Source organism: Myxocyprinus asiaticus, chromosome 24, assembly GCF_019703515.2.
Source record: "Myxocyprinus asiaticus isolate MX2 ecotype Aquarium Trade chromosome 24, UBuf_Myxa_2, whole genome shotgun sequence".
In the NCBI taxonomy this organism is placed as follows: domain Eukaryota; kingdom Metazoa; phylum Chordata; class Actinopteri; order Cypriniformes; family Catostomidae; genus Myxocyprinus; species Myxocyprinus asiaticus.
Window position 1 is genome coordinate 25,029,025 of NC_059367.1, and position 16,008 is coordinate 25,045,032.

Here is a 16,008-nt window from a genome sequence, read left to right on the forward strand (position 1 = left end):
GGCCGGCCCGGTTCTCCCGATGGCCAGTCCAGCCCTGATCGGCCCCAAAGTGCGTTGGCCCACCAGGAAAACTACAGGAGCCTACTACAATATTCAGAAATTGAAAATGTCTAAAATAACTGAATACTGTTTTCATACAATTTGACTTACTGTAATAATCTCACCTGTAGTAAGTCAATATATCCACTGAGAACCTACTACAAACTTTGGAATGTGAAAATATGATTTAAGTGAATTTAAGTGATTTTTAGTTTTGTGAATGCTGTATATGTATACTGTATACTGCACATATTTTTTTGCACATATAATTGCACTTATTGGGAAAATATGGCATGTAGTAAGTCAGTCTATCCACTGGCAGCCTACTACAACCTTCAGAATCTTAAATTGTATTTTGTGGAGGAATGATCCGCTCCTCCGGCTCGTCATCGTCGCCCTGCCTCTTAGGGCCACCCTTCAGCCAGGCTCACGGTGGGAGTTGGGCAGGAGAGCGAGAAAAGGTGCATAATTAATAAGACTTGTTCTGACAGCGGTGAATGAAGCACACCTGATGTGAATAATGCTTCATCACCGCTGTCTTTAAAACGCAGAGCACACCTCTTCTCGGGGAGCCGGCTTCAAATCTCCACGTGTGCACACACTGGCATCCTCGCACGCCCAGGACCAGAGCTGGGAAGGTTCGGAGTTGAATGCACTGCCGGACCCATACCTCGGACCCCGGACGCATTAATGAGTCACTGGGGGTGAACAGCTCACGTTGCTGCTGACGGGCTGGATGCCGGGCCGCCTTCCCCTCACACCTGCCGCGGGCCTGGGAGGATAGGCCACCGAGGACGCCGCCACCCCTCGCGCCGTGGACCCTGGAGGGGAGCGTTAGCGGCCGATGGACCCAGCTCATGCCTGGGCCATTCTAAGGACACTAACCCCACCCTTCACAGAGCCCCATCTCACTCAATTGCGTGATATAAACTGGCAATTGCCTTCACATCCTGCAATTGCCTTCACATCCTGCAATTGCGACTTTATATCTAGCAGTTGCGACTTTATATCTCATAATTGTGACTTTATATCACGCAATTGCAACTTTACAACACACACACGTGTGTGTGTGTGTGTGTGTGTGTGTGTGTGTGTGTGTGTGTGTGTGTGTGTGTGTGTGTGTGTGTGTGTGTGATATATATATATATATATATATGTCAGATAAAAAGTCAGAATTAGCTCTTTTACGGCGGGATCCGTCTTCCATAGTCACTGTGGTGTGCAGATTGGTCTGAACATCTCTGATAATCGTTCCATTTGACAGACCAGAGAACTGTGACGTAAGTCCCAAAAACATGTTTTCATGAGTTACGTTTTAAAACTGGAATATGTTCATTTTGTTTGTAAAACTTTCCAAACACTGAAGTAATTTGAGACTTGTTGAATAAAACATAGCAGTTTGCAGGCAAATATGATTAATCCTCGATATAAACCACTAACTAAATTTGGACAGAGGTCCTGCAACAGTAGTTAGTGTAGCTTACTCAAGTGTGCTCCTTTAAACAGTGCCACCTCATGGTCAAAACTGTTGCAAAACAGTTGTACAAGTCCTTATGTCGAATGTAAATGGAAGGTAATTCAGCATTAATTGTACATATATAATACATATATACATTTAAATATATCAGAAGACTTTCTATATAATCTATATAGATAAATACATAGCTCCACATGTGCATTCCTCTTGATGAAGTAGCAATTCAAAGGGCATGCTACCCCAGCCTAAAGATACACATAAATACATTTGAAGATAAAAAAAAAAAATCTTTCACAATATTTATTGACAGCGGCAGTGCGTGTTTAACGGTGCAAACGAATAATACTGATATTAAAAACAACACGTGTAGACCCACACCATAACAAAATATTAACCTACATTATCAGTTATTTTCATATGTTCTTTTTTTTTTTTTTAATGATATAACGCACTTGTACTTTTATGCTAGTAAAATGCAATAAAAAATTTGATGACGATCACCCACATTGTACTCTTTCTGCACTATGAATGAACGCACACGTATCTGCGCGCATCAGTCCATGCTGTTGTTTGGCTCCACCCATATCAGACGACAACATCCGGTTTAAGCGTCTGAGAGGGAAATTCGGAAGGATAGTACAGCACTACAATTTATGCCGCGAAAACTTTCCCAAAACCTTCCACGACTCTCCATACAGCTAGTTTTGATTATTTGGACGTTATTATAAGGGCGTCGTGAGAGTCAAATGCTGTCAAACTCAACGGCAGAAATCTTCGCAGACAGCCCATTCTCCCTCATTTGGTGCCTCGCGCTTCATCTTACTGATTTTTAAAGGTAATGTCTAATCAGAATTTCCAGCAGATGTATTGCTGAGTTTGTATATGTACATGTAAATCAAGCCTTTGGTTGGCACGAACGTGTGTGATTTATGTCTGGGTGTCGGTATCAAGATGGCACGAATCTTGCTGTGGCGAAAGCTTGACTCATGAATATTAATCGGTTTAAGACAACAACACCTAATTAATATTCATGACCTAACCCCCTTTTTATGATTAACTGTCTTAGCTATTCAAAATTATGAGTGTTATTTCGTTATATATTTTATGACATCTGGAAACTTTGAGAGAGCTCTTAAATAATCCCATGCGTGATGTCCATCAAGAAATATACTTTTTTAACCCAATATTATGGGTTATGATGACATAGTGTGCAGATGTGGGTTTTGTGTACTGGTTTTTAATACTTGACAATCAAAACAAGTTCAGATAATCCTCATAGGAGAAATATATTATGTCGATACCTAGTGGAGTTTCATAATAACGCAGGGCAATATCCAGGGATTTTAAGAGGGCACTAAAATGGACCATGTCAAGGCTATGAATCTGTAAACATCAGAATCAGTCCTAAATCAATTCATCATGATCATATTAGTTGAAATGAAACGAACTGCGCAGTTTATTATTCAAACCTCTCAGCTTTCTTTGAACTATGAAATGTTGATAGATTGTTGAGAAGACTGTAATATTGTGTGTGCCCTCCAGCTGAAAATGTCAAAGACATTAGCACCACTGTAAAAAAGAAGTGTCAGTCACATAATTACTCACAATTGCTTAAAGGAATAGTTCACCCCAAAATGTAAATTCTCTCAGCATTTACTCACCCTCATGCCATCTCAGATGTGTATGACTTTCTTTCTTCTGCAGAACACAAACAAAGATTTTTAGAAGAATATCTCAGCTCTGTAGGTCAATACAATGCAAGTGAATGGTGACAAAACCTTTGAAGCTTAAAAAATCACAAAGGCAGCATAAAAGTAATACATATACTCCAGTGGATTAATATACATGTCTTCTGAAATGATATAAGTGTGGGTGAGAAACAGATACATATTTGAGTCCTTTTTTTTTTATTTTTTTTTACATAAATTACTTTCACTTTCAAAATGTGAAAGTGGAGATTTATAGTAAAAAATGACTTAAATATGTACCTTTTTCTCACCCACACTTATCATATTGCTTCTCAAGATATGAATTTAACCACTGGAGTCAATTGGATTACTTTTATGCTGCCTTTATGTGATTTATGTACCTTCACATTTTTGGTCACCATTCACTTGCATTGTGAGGACCTACAGAGCTGAAATATTCTTCTGAAAATCCTTGTTTGTGTTCTGCAGAAGAAAGAAAGTCATACACATCTGAGATGGTATAATTTTACTTTTTGGGTGAACTATCCCTTTAACCAGTTGTCTAAATACACTTTAAACACTTGATACCTTCTTTAGCTAGTTTTGGTTTAAACCAGTCAACCATATCTCTTTTTCTGATGAAAGGCAACCTGTTTTTCTCTGCTCTTGACTGACTGTTGCTCATCAAAAGCCTAATTATGCATTTGTGGCCACTTTTCTGCCACAAGTTTTTCTGATTGGCACATGGTCAGGACATTAGTATGCACTGGTACATGTCGATGTTGACACTCTCCAGGACATAAAATACCCCAAATAATCTTCACACACAGAATTGAAGAATGTTCTACCAGTATTCTGCTTTGGAAATTACAGCCATCTTGGCAGTTTATTGGGCAAACAGCTATGCCCCCCTAAGGACTGGTGAAAGCTGTGCGGAGATGACAAGTCAACAAGGAGAGTTTGTTCATCGTTTGGTTTGTTGAAAAAAAGGAAAGGCTAATTATATATACATTGTCTCACCCAAGGGATTTTTCCAACAGGGGTGATGGCAAGACATTAAACATCTCTGCAATTATGAGCGGATCATAAAAACACTCCCTCGTTTTGTCTTTCACAGACCTGTCATTAAGACTAAGAACAACAATTACCCACTCCCGTTCCTGCACACACAAGCTGTTTGAGCGGCTTCTACCCCGTTACGCTGTGCTCGCAATGTAAGAATCTCGCCTCCCAGCAGGACAGAGATGAGGATACATCACCATTCAGCCTTGTTGGGTTTTGTTTATTTGTGAAAAATACTTCAGTACGGAGTTAAGTGCTTTTTGAAAGAGCCAAGTCCATGAGACTTTATGGCACTACCCAGTGACTTTTTTTTTTCCTCTTTTTCTTTCTTTCTGGATGGCTTATGAAATACCAGCTGATGACAAATTAAGAACCCCCGATTGGGTAACACATTTTCAACTCAACAATTTCCTGATTACAATCCTTGTCACCTTTGACTCCGTACAAAAGGCATCATTCTTATTGTGCAAACCTCTGTTCTGAGAAATAGTATTTTGAAGTTAACAAATGAAGCAAAATCCTCATGTAAGGATCTGTTCAAGAACACCCTAGCAACTGGCAATAGGTTTTGCACAGACGTTCACCACTGAACCTAGTTCATATTGTTGCTATTGCATTGTCTTATGTTTTTTTTTTTGTGTGTGCATGTGTTCTCCCTGCTTTAGACCATGGCTGCTTTTTCTGACACAGAGGTTCAGTTCTGGATGGCCAAAGCAGTGAACTGGGGTGAGACAATATCATCTTCAGCCCTTCTGGACACAAGCAGACACCTTAGCTCTCTGAGGATCTTTCTCCAGCATGTCCTGCAGGCATTACAGCAGATGGTATGGAAAATAAAGGCTCACAACTTGATGACTTAAGTCAAGGGTGTGTCTTAGAAATAACTAGGACTTCACTCTTCAAACAACCCTTTTTAGGGGTACAAGCCCGAAGGGCTGAAACCCTATTGTATTTGTCAGGATTTTTATTAGGGGTTCTGTTAGTGTTTTTTTTAGGGGCCAAGCACTGAAGGTGCGTTGGCCCCTACTGTGTTTTTTAGTGTTGTTGTTGTTCAACTGACTTCTTCTGCCATGGAAGTCTATGGCAGCTCTAGAACTGTTCATGGGACAGTTATGAAATTTTGCACATAGATAGAGGACAGTCTAAACTGATACCGTAGCAAATTTGGAGTCTCAAACCCTCTAGCGCCACAACAGTTCAAAGTTTCATTCATGTTTATGCTAATAACTTTTGAACCGTAAATCCTAGTGAAAATGTTTTTCCCCTTGATTCCTGAGCTCATGCCGAATCGACTAGATTTTCGCCATTTTGAATTTTCAGAAAAACCTACTTTTTCGAACTCGTCCTATGCCGTAAGTCAGATATTTATTTTTTAAAGGATTTTGATAGACTAAACCGTTTTTGAATGGCGCTTCAACAAATTCAACGAATGCGGCAAATTAGTTTTGAGGCTTTATCTCTAGGACACTTTGACGGATTGTGAGGAAACTTGGTATGTGTCATAGCCATCATACCCTGAGGTGACCTGCAGCGATTTGGCGCAGTGCCCCCTATGGGTCAGGAGATATAAAAAAAATGGCTATTTTTGCTAATAACTTCTTAACGGTTTGTCCTAAAATCACGAAACTGGACTCTTTATATTCTGTGGTGCATACCCTGTCGAAGGATACCAGTTTTGCTTATGTCGGCCATTTTGTGCGTCAGCCATTTTGAATTTTGTTGTAAAATACTGTATTTAACAAACGCATTGCCGTATCATTACGAAACTTGGTATGTGTCATCGGCATGATGCCTTGAAGGTGCTCAAGTTTCAGGACAGCGCCGCCTTGTGGTAAAAAATATAACAAAATACATAAAAATGCTAATAACTTTTGATCATTTTAGCCTATTGTTATGAAACTGGTCTTGATAGATTCCTTGGGTCAAGCCAAGTTCAACGATACTACATTTGTCATGGTCGGCCAAACTTCCTATCGGCCATTATTAATTTAATTGATCCATGCACAACTTACCACGCACCCCATTGAGAGTGAGAACCACTAATCGCATGTGACTCTACCCTCCCTAGGAACTGGGCCAATTTGGTTGCTTAGGAGACCTGGCTGGAGTCACTCAGCACACCCTGGATTCGATCTCGCGACTCCAGTGGTGGTAGTCAATAATTAACTCTTACTCATAAATTGCATGTTGATTCAGTTTGATAAATCGTTCAACTGAATGAATGGAATCACTCAGGGCTGTGTTAACCAAAAGCATTGTCCCAAGTTGCTCGTAAAGACCATTGGTGCCTACGATCAACTTTCACTAACGATGCTTTTGGGAAACACAGCCCAGAACAGTTAATAAATTAACATCTGACTCACTGCACTGCATTTCTTTACTCTCAGTCATCTCTGACTTCAAAATAACACATTTTCTGTATACTATTCCCTTAACTGGCACTCCCCTTTTTTAGCATTTACCAGAAAATTACATTTTCAACTTTAAATGGTTGTTACTCTTGAATGCTTAGGACTAGAGACCTAATTTTGGTAAATTAAAATAAGTTATAAAATGCCAAATTTCTTAGAATTATTGTAGACGCAGTACCAAATGTGGCCACAAGATGACATCAAAGCTCCATTGTTCCAAGAGTGACATATTCAGATTTAAATGCCTGTCATTCTGAAATGCCTGGGTCTACAGACCTAATTATGGACTTAAAGAAGACACTTGGGAGATTATTGTGCAAGTGAAATCAGTTAAAGTTCATTTAAAAAAAAAGTTATAGAAGTTTAAGTTTATTGAAATGAAAATGCAATGCACTAAACATTTATTTCATTTATTAAAAATATATAAAAAATATATGTGGCACCCAACAAAATTAAAACCATACATCAAACCAAGTTGTGTCCCATATTTCAAGTAAATAAATTATAAAATACCATATTTATCAAACATTTACTAGGCACAGTACCAAAAGTGGCCACAGGATGAAGTCAGAACTCCATTGGTGCAAGAGTGAATAAAAGTAATTTCAGAATTTTTTTGATAAACTAATTTCAGAAATACCACTCAAACCACATATGAGGACACTATTTTATTGCAAAACATTATATAAAATTCATTACAGATTATAATTATATTTATAATGCATGGTTACAATGTAAGTATTGTTAGCAGTGGAAGCCAGTAATTCACATTTCTAACAAACATATAATATTTTTCTGCCATAAATTATATAATAGTTTGTTTACACCACTAAATAAAATAATAAATGATCCAAAGAGCCTATACATTCACACTGATCAGCGCATGTGCATGGATCTTTAGCCTTATAGCTGCTATGAGTCCAAACACAGAATATGCCCTCCTGCCAGTTTAGCATTTATTCCTCCACAAAACTGCATGGAACCTATTCCAAAGTACTCAAATCTAGCTAGATTGTAGTGTTTTTGCATAGATCCATTGAAAGAAGCAGCGAAAATGATTGGCTCCGATCGGTCATCAGAAACAGAAGAAAACTATGAGCGTAATGATGGCCTTAGGTTCTCTATCCATACATACACTAGAATGAAGTCACTGTGCTGGAATGAGCAAGGCCAACCCCTGTAACCATAGAAACGTCATACCAATAGCTAGATGGCCTGTCAATCAAATCATGACTGCTGATCCATTGGCTGGATCTATTCACTGAAACAGCCAATGCACATTTTGGAGAGGCCATGGAGCCTTTTATCTGGTTTGATTGACAGCTCTGGCTCAAACAACACAGAAGTTTTACCAAGTTTTTCAAGACCTCGATGCTGATTGATAAAATAAGATTTATAATCAATATTTTATTGATAATATACATTTTAATTTACGTGATGATGCAAGCAAAGGATGATCAGTCAGTTTTTCCTTAATTTTCGCTGTTTTGGATAAAATGGTTGCAACTAACGATTATTTTGATATTGATTAATCTAACAATTATTAGAAGGATTATTCAACTATTCGGCGATTATTGCAATGATTAATCATTAGCTCTTAACCGATTATTCAGCTTGTGCCCCAACTTAAAAGGTTGTATTAAACATGCTTACTAACAACAAAGAGGACAGAATCATCTCTGAAAAACACCTCTAAATGACTCACTGAATTAAAGAGAAAAAATACTTTTTATTAAGTTTAATTCAGTAAAGAAATTCACTGCAAAAAAATCCTATTATCAAGTGTTTGTCTTGTTTTGCATTTAAAATGGTCTAAAAATCCTTAAAATAAGATACATTTACTTGAGAAGCAACATATAAGATACTTAGACTTCCTTTAGAGAATGTATCTTAAATATAAGTGTATTTTGTATATAAGTGTATTTTTTCATTTGGTTATACTTCTGCGAGTGCAGTAAAGACAAAATATACTTATATTCAAGATCTATTCTCTAAAAGCAAGTCTAAATATCTTATATGCTGCTTCTCAGGTGAATGCATCTTTTTTTTAAAGGATTTCTAGATATTTTAAAATATTTGTATTTGTAATATTATATTCAACATTCTCAGATAACAATTTTTTCTTCTGCAGTATAGCTGCTAAAGAAAATGTACGTTGTTTTAAAGGAGTTTTAGATATTTATATTGGAAAACAAGCCAAAACAAATCAAAAACGTATTTTGTTGCAGTGTATAATGGGGTGAAGACTACCCTCTCTCACATTTTGTTCACTTCAATCCATCGTTACCTAACAAAAAAACAAACTCTCTCTTATTAATAAAGCTGCTTATTGACAAATTTCTTCACCATAAGAAATGCACAGTGACAAACTCAGCAAAAAAGAAACGTCCCTTTTTCAGGACAATGTATTTTAAAGATAATTTTGTAAAAATCCAAATAACTTTACAGATCTTTATTGTAAAGGGTTTAAACAATGTTTTCCATGCTTGTTCAATGAACCTTAAAAAATTAATGAATATGCACCTGTGGAACAGTTGTTAAGACACTAACAGCTTACAGATGGTAGGCAATTAAGGTCACAGTTATTAAAACTTAGGACACTAAAGAGACCTTTCTACTGACTCTGAAAAACACCAAAAGAAAGATGCCCAGGGTCCCTGCTCATCTTCATGAACATGCCTTAGGCATGCTGCATGGAGGCATGAGGAATGCAGATGTGGCCAGGACAATAAATTGCAATGTCTGTACTGAGAGACGCCTAAGACAGCACTACAAGGAGACAGGAAGGACAGCTGATCCTCCTCGCAGTGGCAGACCACATGTAACAACACCTGCACAGGATCGGTACATCTGAATATCACACCTGCGGGACAGGTACAGGATGGCAACAACAACTGCCTGAGTTACATCAGGAATGCACAATCCCTTCATCAGTGCTCAGACTGTCTGCAGCAGGCTGAGAGAGGCTGGACTGAGGGCTTGTAGGCCTGTTGTAAGGCAGGTCCTTACCAGACATCACCAGCAACAACGTCGCCTATGGGCACAAACCCACCTTCGCTGGACCAGACATGACTGGCAAAAAGTGCTCTTCACTGACGAGTTGCGATTTTGTCTCACCAGGGGTGATGGTCAGACTCGCGTTTATCGTCGAAGGAATGAGTATTACACCGAGGCCTGTACTCTAGAGCGGGATCAATTTGGAGGTGGAGGGTCCGTCATGGTCTGGGGCGGTGTGTCACAGCATCATCGGACTGAGCTTGTTGTCATTGCTGGCAATCTCAACGCTGTGCGTTACAGGGAAGACATCCTCCTCCCTCATGTGGTACCCTTCCTGCAGGCTCATCCTGATATGACCCTCCAGCATGATAATGCCACCAGCCATACTGCTCATTCTGTGGATGATTTCCTGCAAGACAGGAATGTCAGTGTTCTGCCATGGCCAGCGAAGAGCCCGGATCTCAATCCCATTGAGCACGACTGGGACCTGTTGGATCGGAGGGTGAGGGCTAAGGCCATTCCCCCAGAAATGTCCGGGAACTTGCAAGTGCCTTGGTGGAAGAGTGGGGTAACATCTCACAGCAAGAACTGGCAAATCTGGTGCAGTCCATGAGGAGGAGATGCACTTCAGTACTTAATGCAGCTGGTGGCCACACCAGATACTGACTGTTACTTTTGATTTTGACCCCCCCTTTATTCAGGGACACATTATTCCATTTCTGTTAGTCACATGTCTGTGAAACTTGTTCAGTTTATGTCTTAGTTGTTGAATCTGGGACGTGAGGACGTTTCTTTTTTGCTGAGTTTATATTATGATTCATTAAGTTGTGAGCCATTACGTTATTATCTTGCTGCATTAAGCAGTTGAGGCACACTCTGTCACAGGGACGCTCATCCCTAAAGAAGAAATAATTTGCAACATTTTTCAGGAATTTAGTTTAATTTATTGTATTTAAATGTTTTAACAATTTTATTATGAAATGAAAAAAAGAGTTCACATCTATCTGTGTGTATTTTGATAAAATAATTGTAATACAATAAGTTGTATCATGCCGCATCAAGACTTATTTTGTAATCAAATCATAATGTTTTTATAAATGCTAATAACTTTTGATAATTTTAGTCTATTGTCATCGATAGACTCCTTGGCTATTCATTGCTTTTCAAGCAGTTTGCCAAAAATCTTCACACAAATCTATTTTCACAAATTTTTGCCATTCCTGTGTTTAGCCCCGATAATTGCTGCTTGCAGCTATATTTATTATTATTATTATTATTCTCACCTTAAGCTGATTGTGCAGACGAAACCGTAAGGCCTAGAGACATGAAGCTTTGGGGAAGGGGAGTAGTCACACAACTTAGACATACACATATTCTTACCCCGATCGGCCAATAGGTAGCGCTATAACAATGGCAAATGCATTTTGGGCCATAATTCTGCAACCGTAAGGGCTAGTCAAGCCCTAAAAATGTATCTCCGATTTCATGTCTGTCTATAAATTGTTTCTGCCATTTTAGAATTTTTTGAAAAACATACTTTTTCGATCTCCTCCTAGGCTGTTGGTCCGATCAGCATGAAATTTGGAATACATCATCTACAGACCCCCCCTGACAAATTTGTTTTTAAAAGAATTTCGATACCTCAATTAGTTCTGAAAATATTAATAATACAATTCCTTCGGTTTAACGTGATTTGAGTAATTTATCAATATTTACTCAACGCAAACTCCAAACATAACCAAACCTAATATATGTTGTCAAGAGGGCTTTTAGAAGATGTCAGCAAAGTTTTGTACAATTCTGCCCCTAGGGGGCACTACAACCAAAAAACTGTCATAACCTTGCAGCAGTTTGAGCGACCAAAGTTTAAATTAAATATGCATCTTCTTTGGTTCAAATGCTGACATATTCGTAAAAAATTGATTCGATAAATTAACAAAAATGGCCGGCAATGGCCAATCAAATTTCAGCACCTTATAACTCGTATTGGGAATGGCCGAGGGTTATGGAAATGACTATACACAAGCAGTGTGTAAACTCGAAGCCACATATTAAATTTTGTGACATTCGGCCACACGGTGGCACTATAATTAGCTAATTCGTGTTTTTGCTAATAACTCTGGAAAGGTATAGACTACAATAAAATTTTGTAGCTTCTTTGAATCCACCAGTGCCCTCCAATGATATGGTCACATGGATTTCCATTCCTGAAAGAACTTTTTTTATCATTTTTTGAAAAATCTACTTTTTCGAACTTGTCCTAGGCTGTTTTCCCAGTTCGCACGAAACTTGTCATACATAATTTACAGATCCCCTGACAAAAAGATATAAAAATAATTTTGGTACGTCAAACTGTTCTGAAAATATAAGCAAATATATTTTGGGGCGTGGCTTGCAATGACTAATTAGCTTGTATCTTGTGAGCGCAATTTTCAAACTCAAAACTTTGAACACACAGACGAGAACACACTGAGGTTACATGCCGAGTTTCATTTATTTTTGAAGCTAGGGGGTGCTATAACTTCGTGCTATAACTATAAAATCCTAATTGAGCAACTGTGCTCAAAGTTGAATTAACTCCAGAACCGTATATGATAAAAGTGCCATCAGTGCCTCCAAATCATTTGGTTACATGAATTTCCATTTTCAAAAAAACTTACCATTTTGATTTGTTTGAAAAAAACTACTTTTTCAAACTCATCCTAGGCTATTTGCCCGATTCACATGAAAGTTCATACACATTATCTACTGAAATTCCTGACAAAAAGTTATCCGAAGAATTTTAATATGTCAAATTGTTCAGAAGATAGTAGCCGATAGGTTTTTGCCTGTGGCCTTTTATGACTAATTGACCCATAGCTTGTGAGCGCAATTTTTGAACTTAACTTAATATTCATGCACAAAAGAACATTTTGAGGTAATATACAAAATTGTATAAATTTGGCAGTGCTGTAACAGAAGAAATAGCAATTTTTACAACTGCATTTTTAAGAAGTTAGAAATAGACAGGATAGACAGGCTGTTTTACTGTTTGTCCACCAAAGGGAGCCACATGACAAAAAAACTGTAATGTCTGATTCCACAAAAATACAAACTTACTGTATTTTGCCACAGCCCCTGTAAATCACATAATCTTTTGAAGTCCATAATGCACCACTGTCTGACTGTCATTAAATTGTTGCAGGGATTACATAATGGTTCAACATTCTGTGCATCTTAATTCAGCTCATTTTTAACATGCTTAGTGATTTAACACCTAAACCTCAGTTATGGATTAACTTTAAACTTGCAGCTAAGGTTGTATAAATATTAAATTGACCTACAATTAAACATGAATAACTTTGTAAGAGAACAGTGAATATGCCGAAACATTTATCATATTATTTATATTTATTATGGCCCGAAATGTTTGGCCATCAGCCGCAATGTATGCTTTCAAATCCAGGGTGCGAGTGCGATGGCTCATCTCACGCTTCCCTGTATGCTGGGAAACAGGACAAAGATGGTTCTCTCGAGAAGAACAGCATTAATTCAGCACTTAATGAGAGCAGTTAAATGTTAAAAAAAACAAACATTTTTTTAAGCTCATCTGTTTCTATGTTTCTTAACTAAGTCTCACGTACCTTAAGTGCACATACTTATTTCTGTTCATTTCAAGTTGAACATCTTAGGAAAGTAATGATAACTTGGAAAAAAAAAAAGTCAAAGTCAGATCATGTTTAACCACTCTGTGGATATCTAGTGCCTGACCGATTTATTGGTTGGCCAATATTATCGGTATCAGCGTATATGTTTTCCGATTGCGCAGATGAAAACGTTTTTTTTTTCAGAACATATAATGCAGAAAAGAATGCATGGAGTGATTTTAGAATTGGTGTCATAACGTAGTTTGACCAGCAGAGTGCGCTCCGACTCCATTATTTACAGAGCTGAGCTGACGGTTGTTCTGCAGACAATGCGGAGTTAAGCGGTGTCATCACGGTAAGTTGCTAACTAGTTTAAGAAATACATACTGGAAAGTAGTGCTGAACAATTAACCGAAATTAAATTGAAATCCTGATTTGACACAGTGCGATTATCAAACCGCAAGGACTGCGATTTAATTAAATACATAATTAGTCTCCACGTGCTTCCCGCTGTGGTGCGCTTATGTGCACTGCTGTTTGTCTGTAGTGCTTTCTTAAATACATGTAAACAGGATCATTCTATTACACATGTGGTTTCAAAGTGGTTCTGTGCTCCATACACACACTTTCTGCTGCCCTGAGTGACATGTACTCTTGAGTTTGGTTCGGTGTGCTAACGTGCGATGAGCACCTTATTTAAAGCGCCCCCGATTTACTTTAATTGCACATTTGTGTAATTTCACATATAACTAATATAACCATGTCCCTGTCCCTGACAACCATGTCACTCATATTTATCACATCTGTTTGCTGTTAGCCAGCTACAGTTTGTCAGTGCAGTCAGTAACGTAGCAGATTGAAAGGTAAACATCAGAGCATCTTTTTGCAGCTCAGTAGATAATAGTGCGGTGGTGGATTGTGTCTGTTGAGTTTTGATATCACGCTACGTTGTTACCTATTCAGTGAAATGCAATGCTGGAAAGTAAATAAACAACATCCATCTTTTACTCTCCATCACAAAGAGCTTATAGCTAACTAGCTAACCACGTAGCTACTCTCATTGCTTGTCAGCTGAGTGGAAGCTAATGTGTAAACATGTATTCAACAAACTGTTTTGTTCAGGATTCGCAGTTTTGTACCCCCTTCAACTGAACAATTCCAGTCGTTGCATTTACAAAATGTAATATTAAAAGTCTGGTTTTCCACCATTGAAAGTTTTCCCTGAGCTTGTACAGCAGAATACGGTGCAAGTGCGCTGCCGCTGTTTATCTCTTGACTCGGCAGATGTAAATGCTTCTTGTTTTACAACCTGCCTCTAATTGACTGGCAGTATTAAAATAGTCAGCATTTGACTGATACTAAACAGTACTGATGTTTATTAAGCTATTTATTTTATTTTTATTTATTCTTTATTTTCTAAGTGTTCATTTCTAGAATTGGTTAAATGTATAATAATAATGTCAAATGTTCTTTGATAAAAATATTTGTTTAAGAAAGCAGCCTTCTGAGTACCTTTGCATAGTCATATCGGTGCAAAATCGGTGCACAATCCACATAGAAAAGGTCTGTTTTCATTCCAGCTCAAAAATTAACTAAATCGGCCACCATATCGTTAATAGGTGAATTTTCGACCCCTCTAAAAGCGGTATCGGTCTCAAAAATCCCATATTGATGGGGCTCTAGTGGATTTAGTGAAGAGTTTGCTAGAATGACTCAAAATGACAACTGTTTGTGAGTCTTTCTGAACAATTCATTAAATGAACTGAAGATTAATACATTCGTGAACCGGACTGATGTGTTTATCATTGCTTGCACAGCAGTTGCGGATTGCACCAACATGAGTAAATGATGACAGAATTTTCATTTTTTGATGAACTAGTCTTTTAAAAGGCACCAATACCATAAACATAAGGTAATATGTTTCTTTTGACCAATTGTGGATTTCAACGCACTGGTAAATAAATAAATAATACAGCGTGTTTTATCTACTATAAAACACCCTGTAATAATAAGCCTTGGCGATATTAATAGCCTGCGAATTGACACGTTGGTAAAAAAGCCTATAAATCAGCACTTTCTAGTGATGTTGGTTAACAAGACACCAGAAAATGTAAGACGCTGCTGAGTTCACTCCACGAACCTACTAAGATTCGAGTTGGGCTCTCTGTGTCATTATTCAGAACTGTTTGCATCCATATGACCAAAGTAAGTTCATAGTTGTTGCTTCTTCCCCGAATACAATTTAATATGGTAATATTGGGATTGTAGACTGTGTGTACCAAGTGAAACTACTATCCCGAAATTCATTTACAAACTCATGCACTTAGGGATAGCAACTGGAGAGTTTATTCATAATGTCAACAAACAGCATGAAAGACGAGCTTGCGCCCGTAATTGCACTAATTTGCACAAAGGGAAAACAGCTGAAAATCATAATGAGACAGCGGCTCTGGCTGTTGTTTATTGCCGATCTCTCACTTGTCGGCATGTGTGCGCACACCTGACGTCTCGTCAGACAAATTTCAAGCAGGTGATACTTATAATAGAGTAAACAGATGGACCAACGCATAAGAGATGCTTGATAGCAGGGTTGCTGCAGTTTTTAAAATCAAACTTAAGACTTTTTAAGACCTTTTTCAAGACCTGAACAAAAAAAATTAATACATATCACCATACCAAAACAAACCCACACAATCTCAAAATAAATA

The 16,008-nt window shown here is 38.0% G+C and overlaps 1 protein-coding gene across 4 annotated transcripts in view; it reads left to right on the plus strand.

Moving 5' to 3' along the window:
* The first annotated feature begins 2,132 nt into the window (after positions 1–2,132).
* fancc (FA complementation group C) overlaps positions 2,133–16,008 on the plus strand; it is a 50,344-nt gene continuing 36,468 nt past the window's right edge. For all 4 annotated transcript variants that reach the window (XM_051653326.1, XM_051653328.1, XM_051653327.1 and 1 more), the window contains exons 1-2: positions 2,133–2,351; positions 4,932–5,090. In XM_051653326.1, the coding sequence (XP_051509286.1) occupies positions 4,935–5,090 (156 nt within the window). In that variant the 5' untranslated portion in view covers positions 2,133–2,351; positions 4,932–4,934. The remainder of the gene's footprint in view (positions 2,352–4,931; positions 5,091–16,008) is intronic.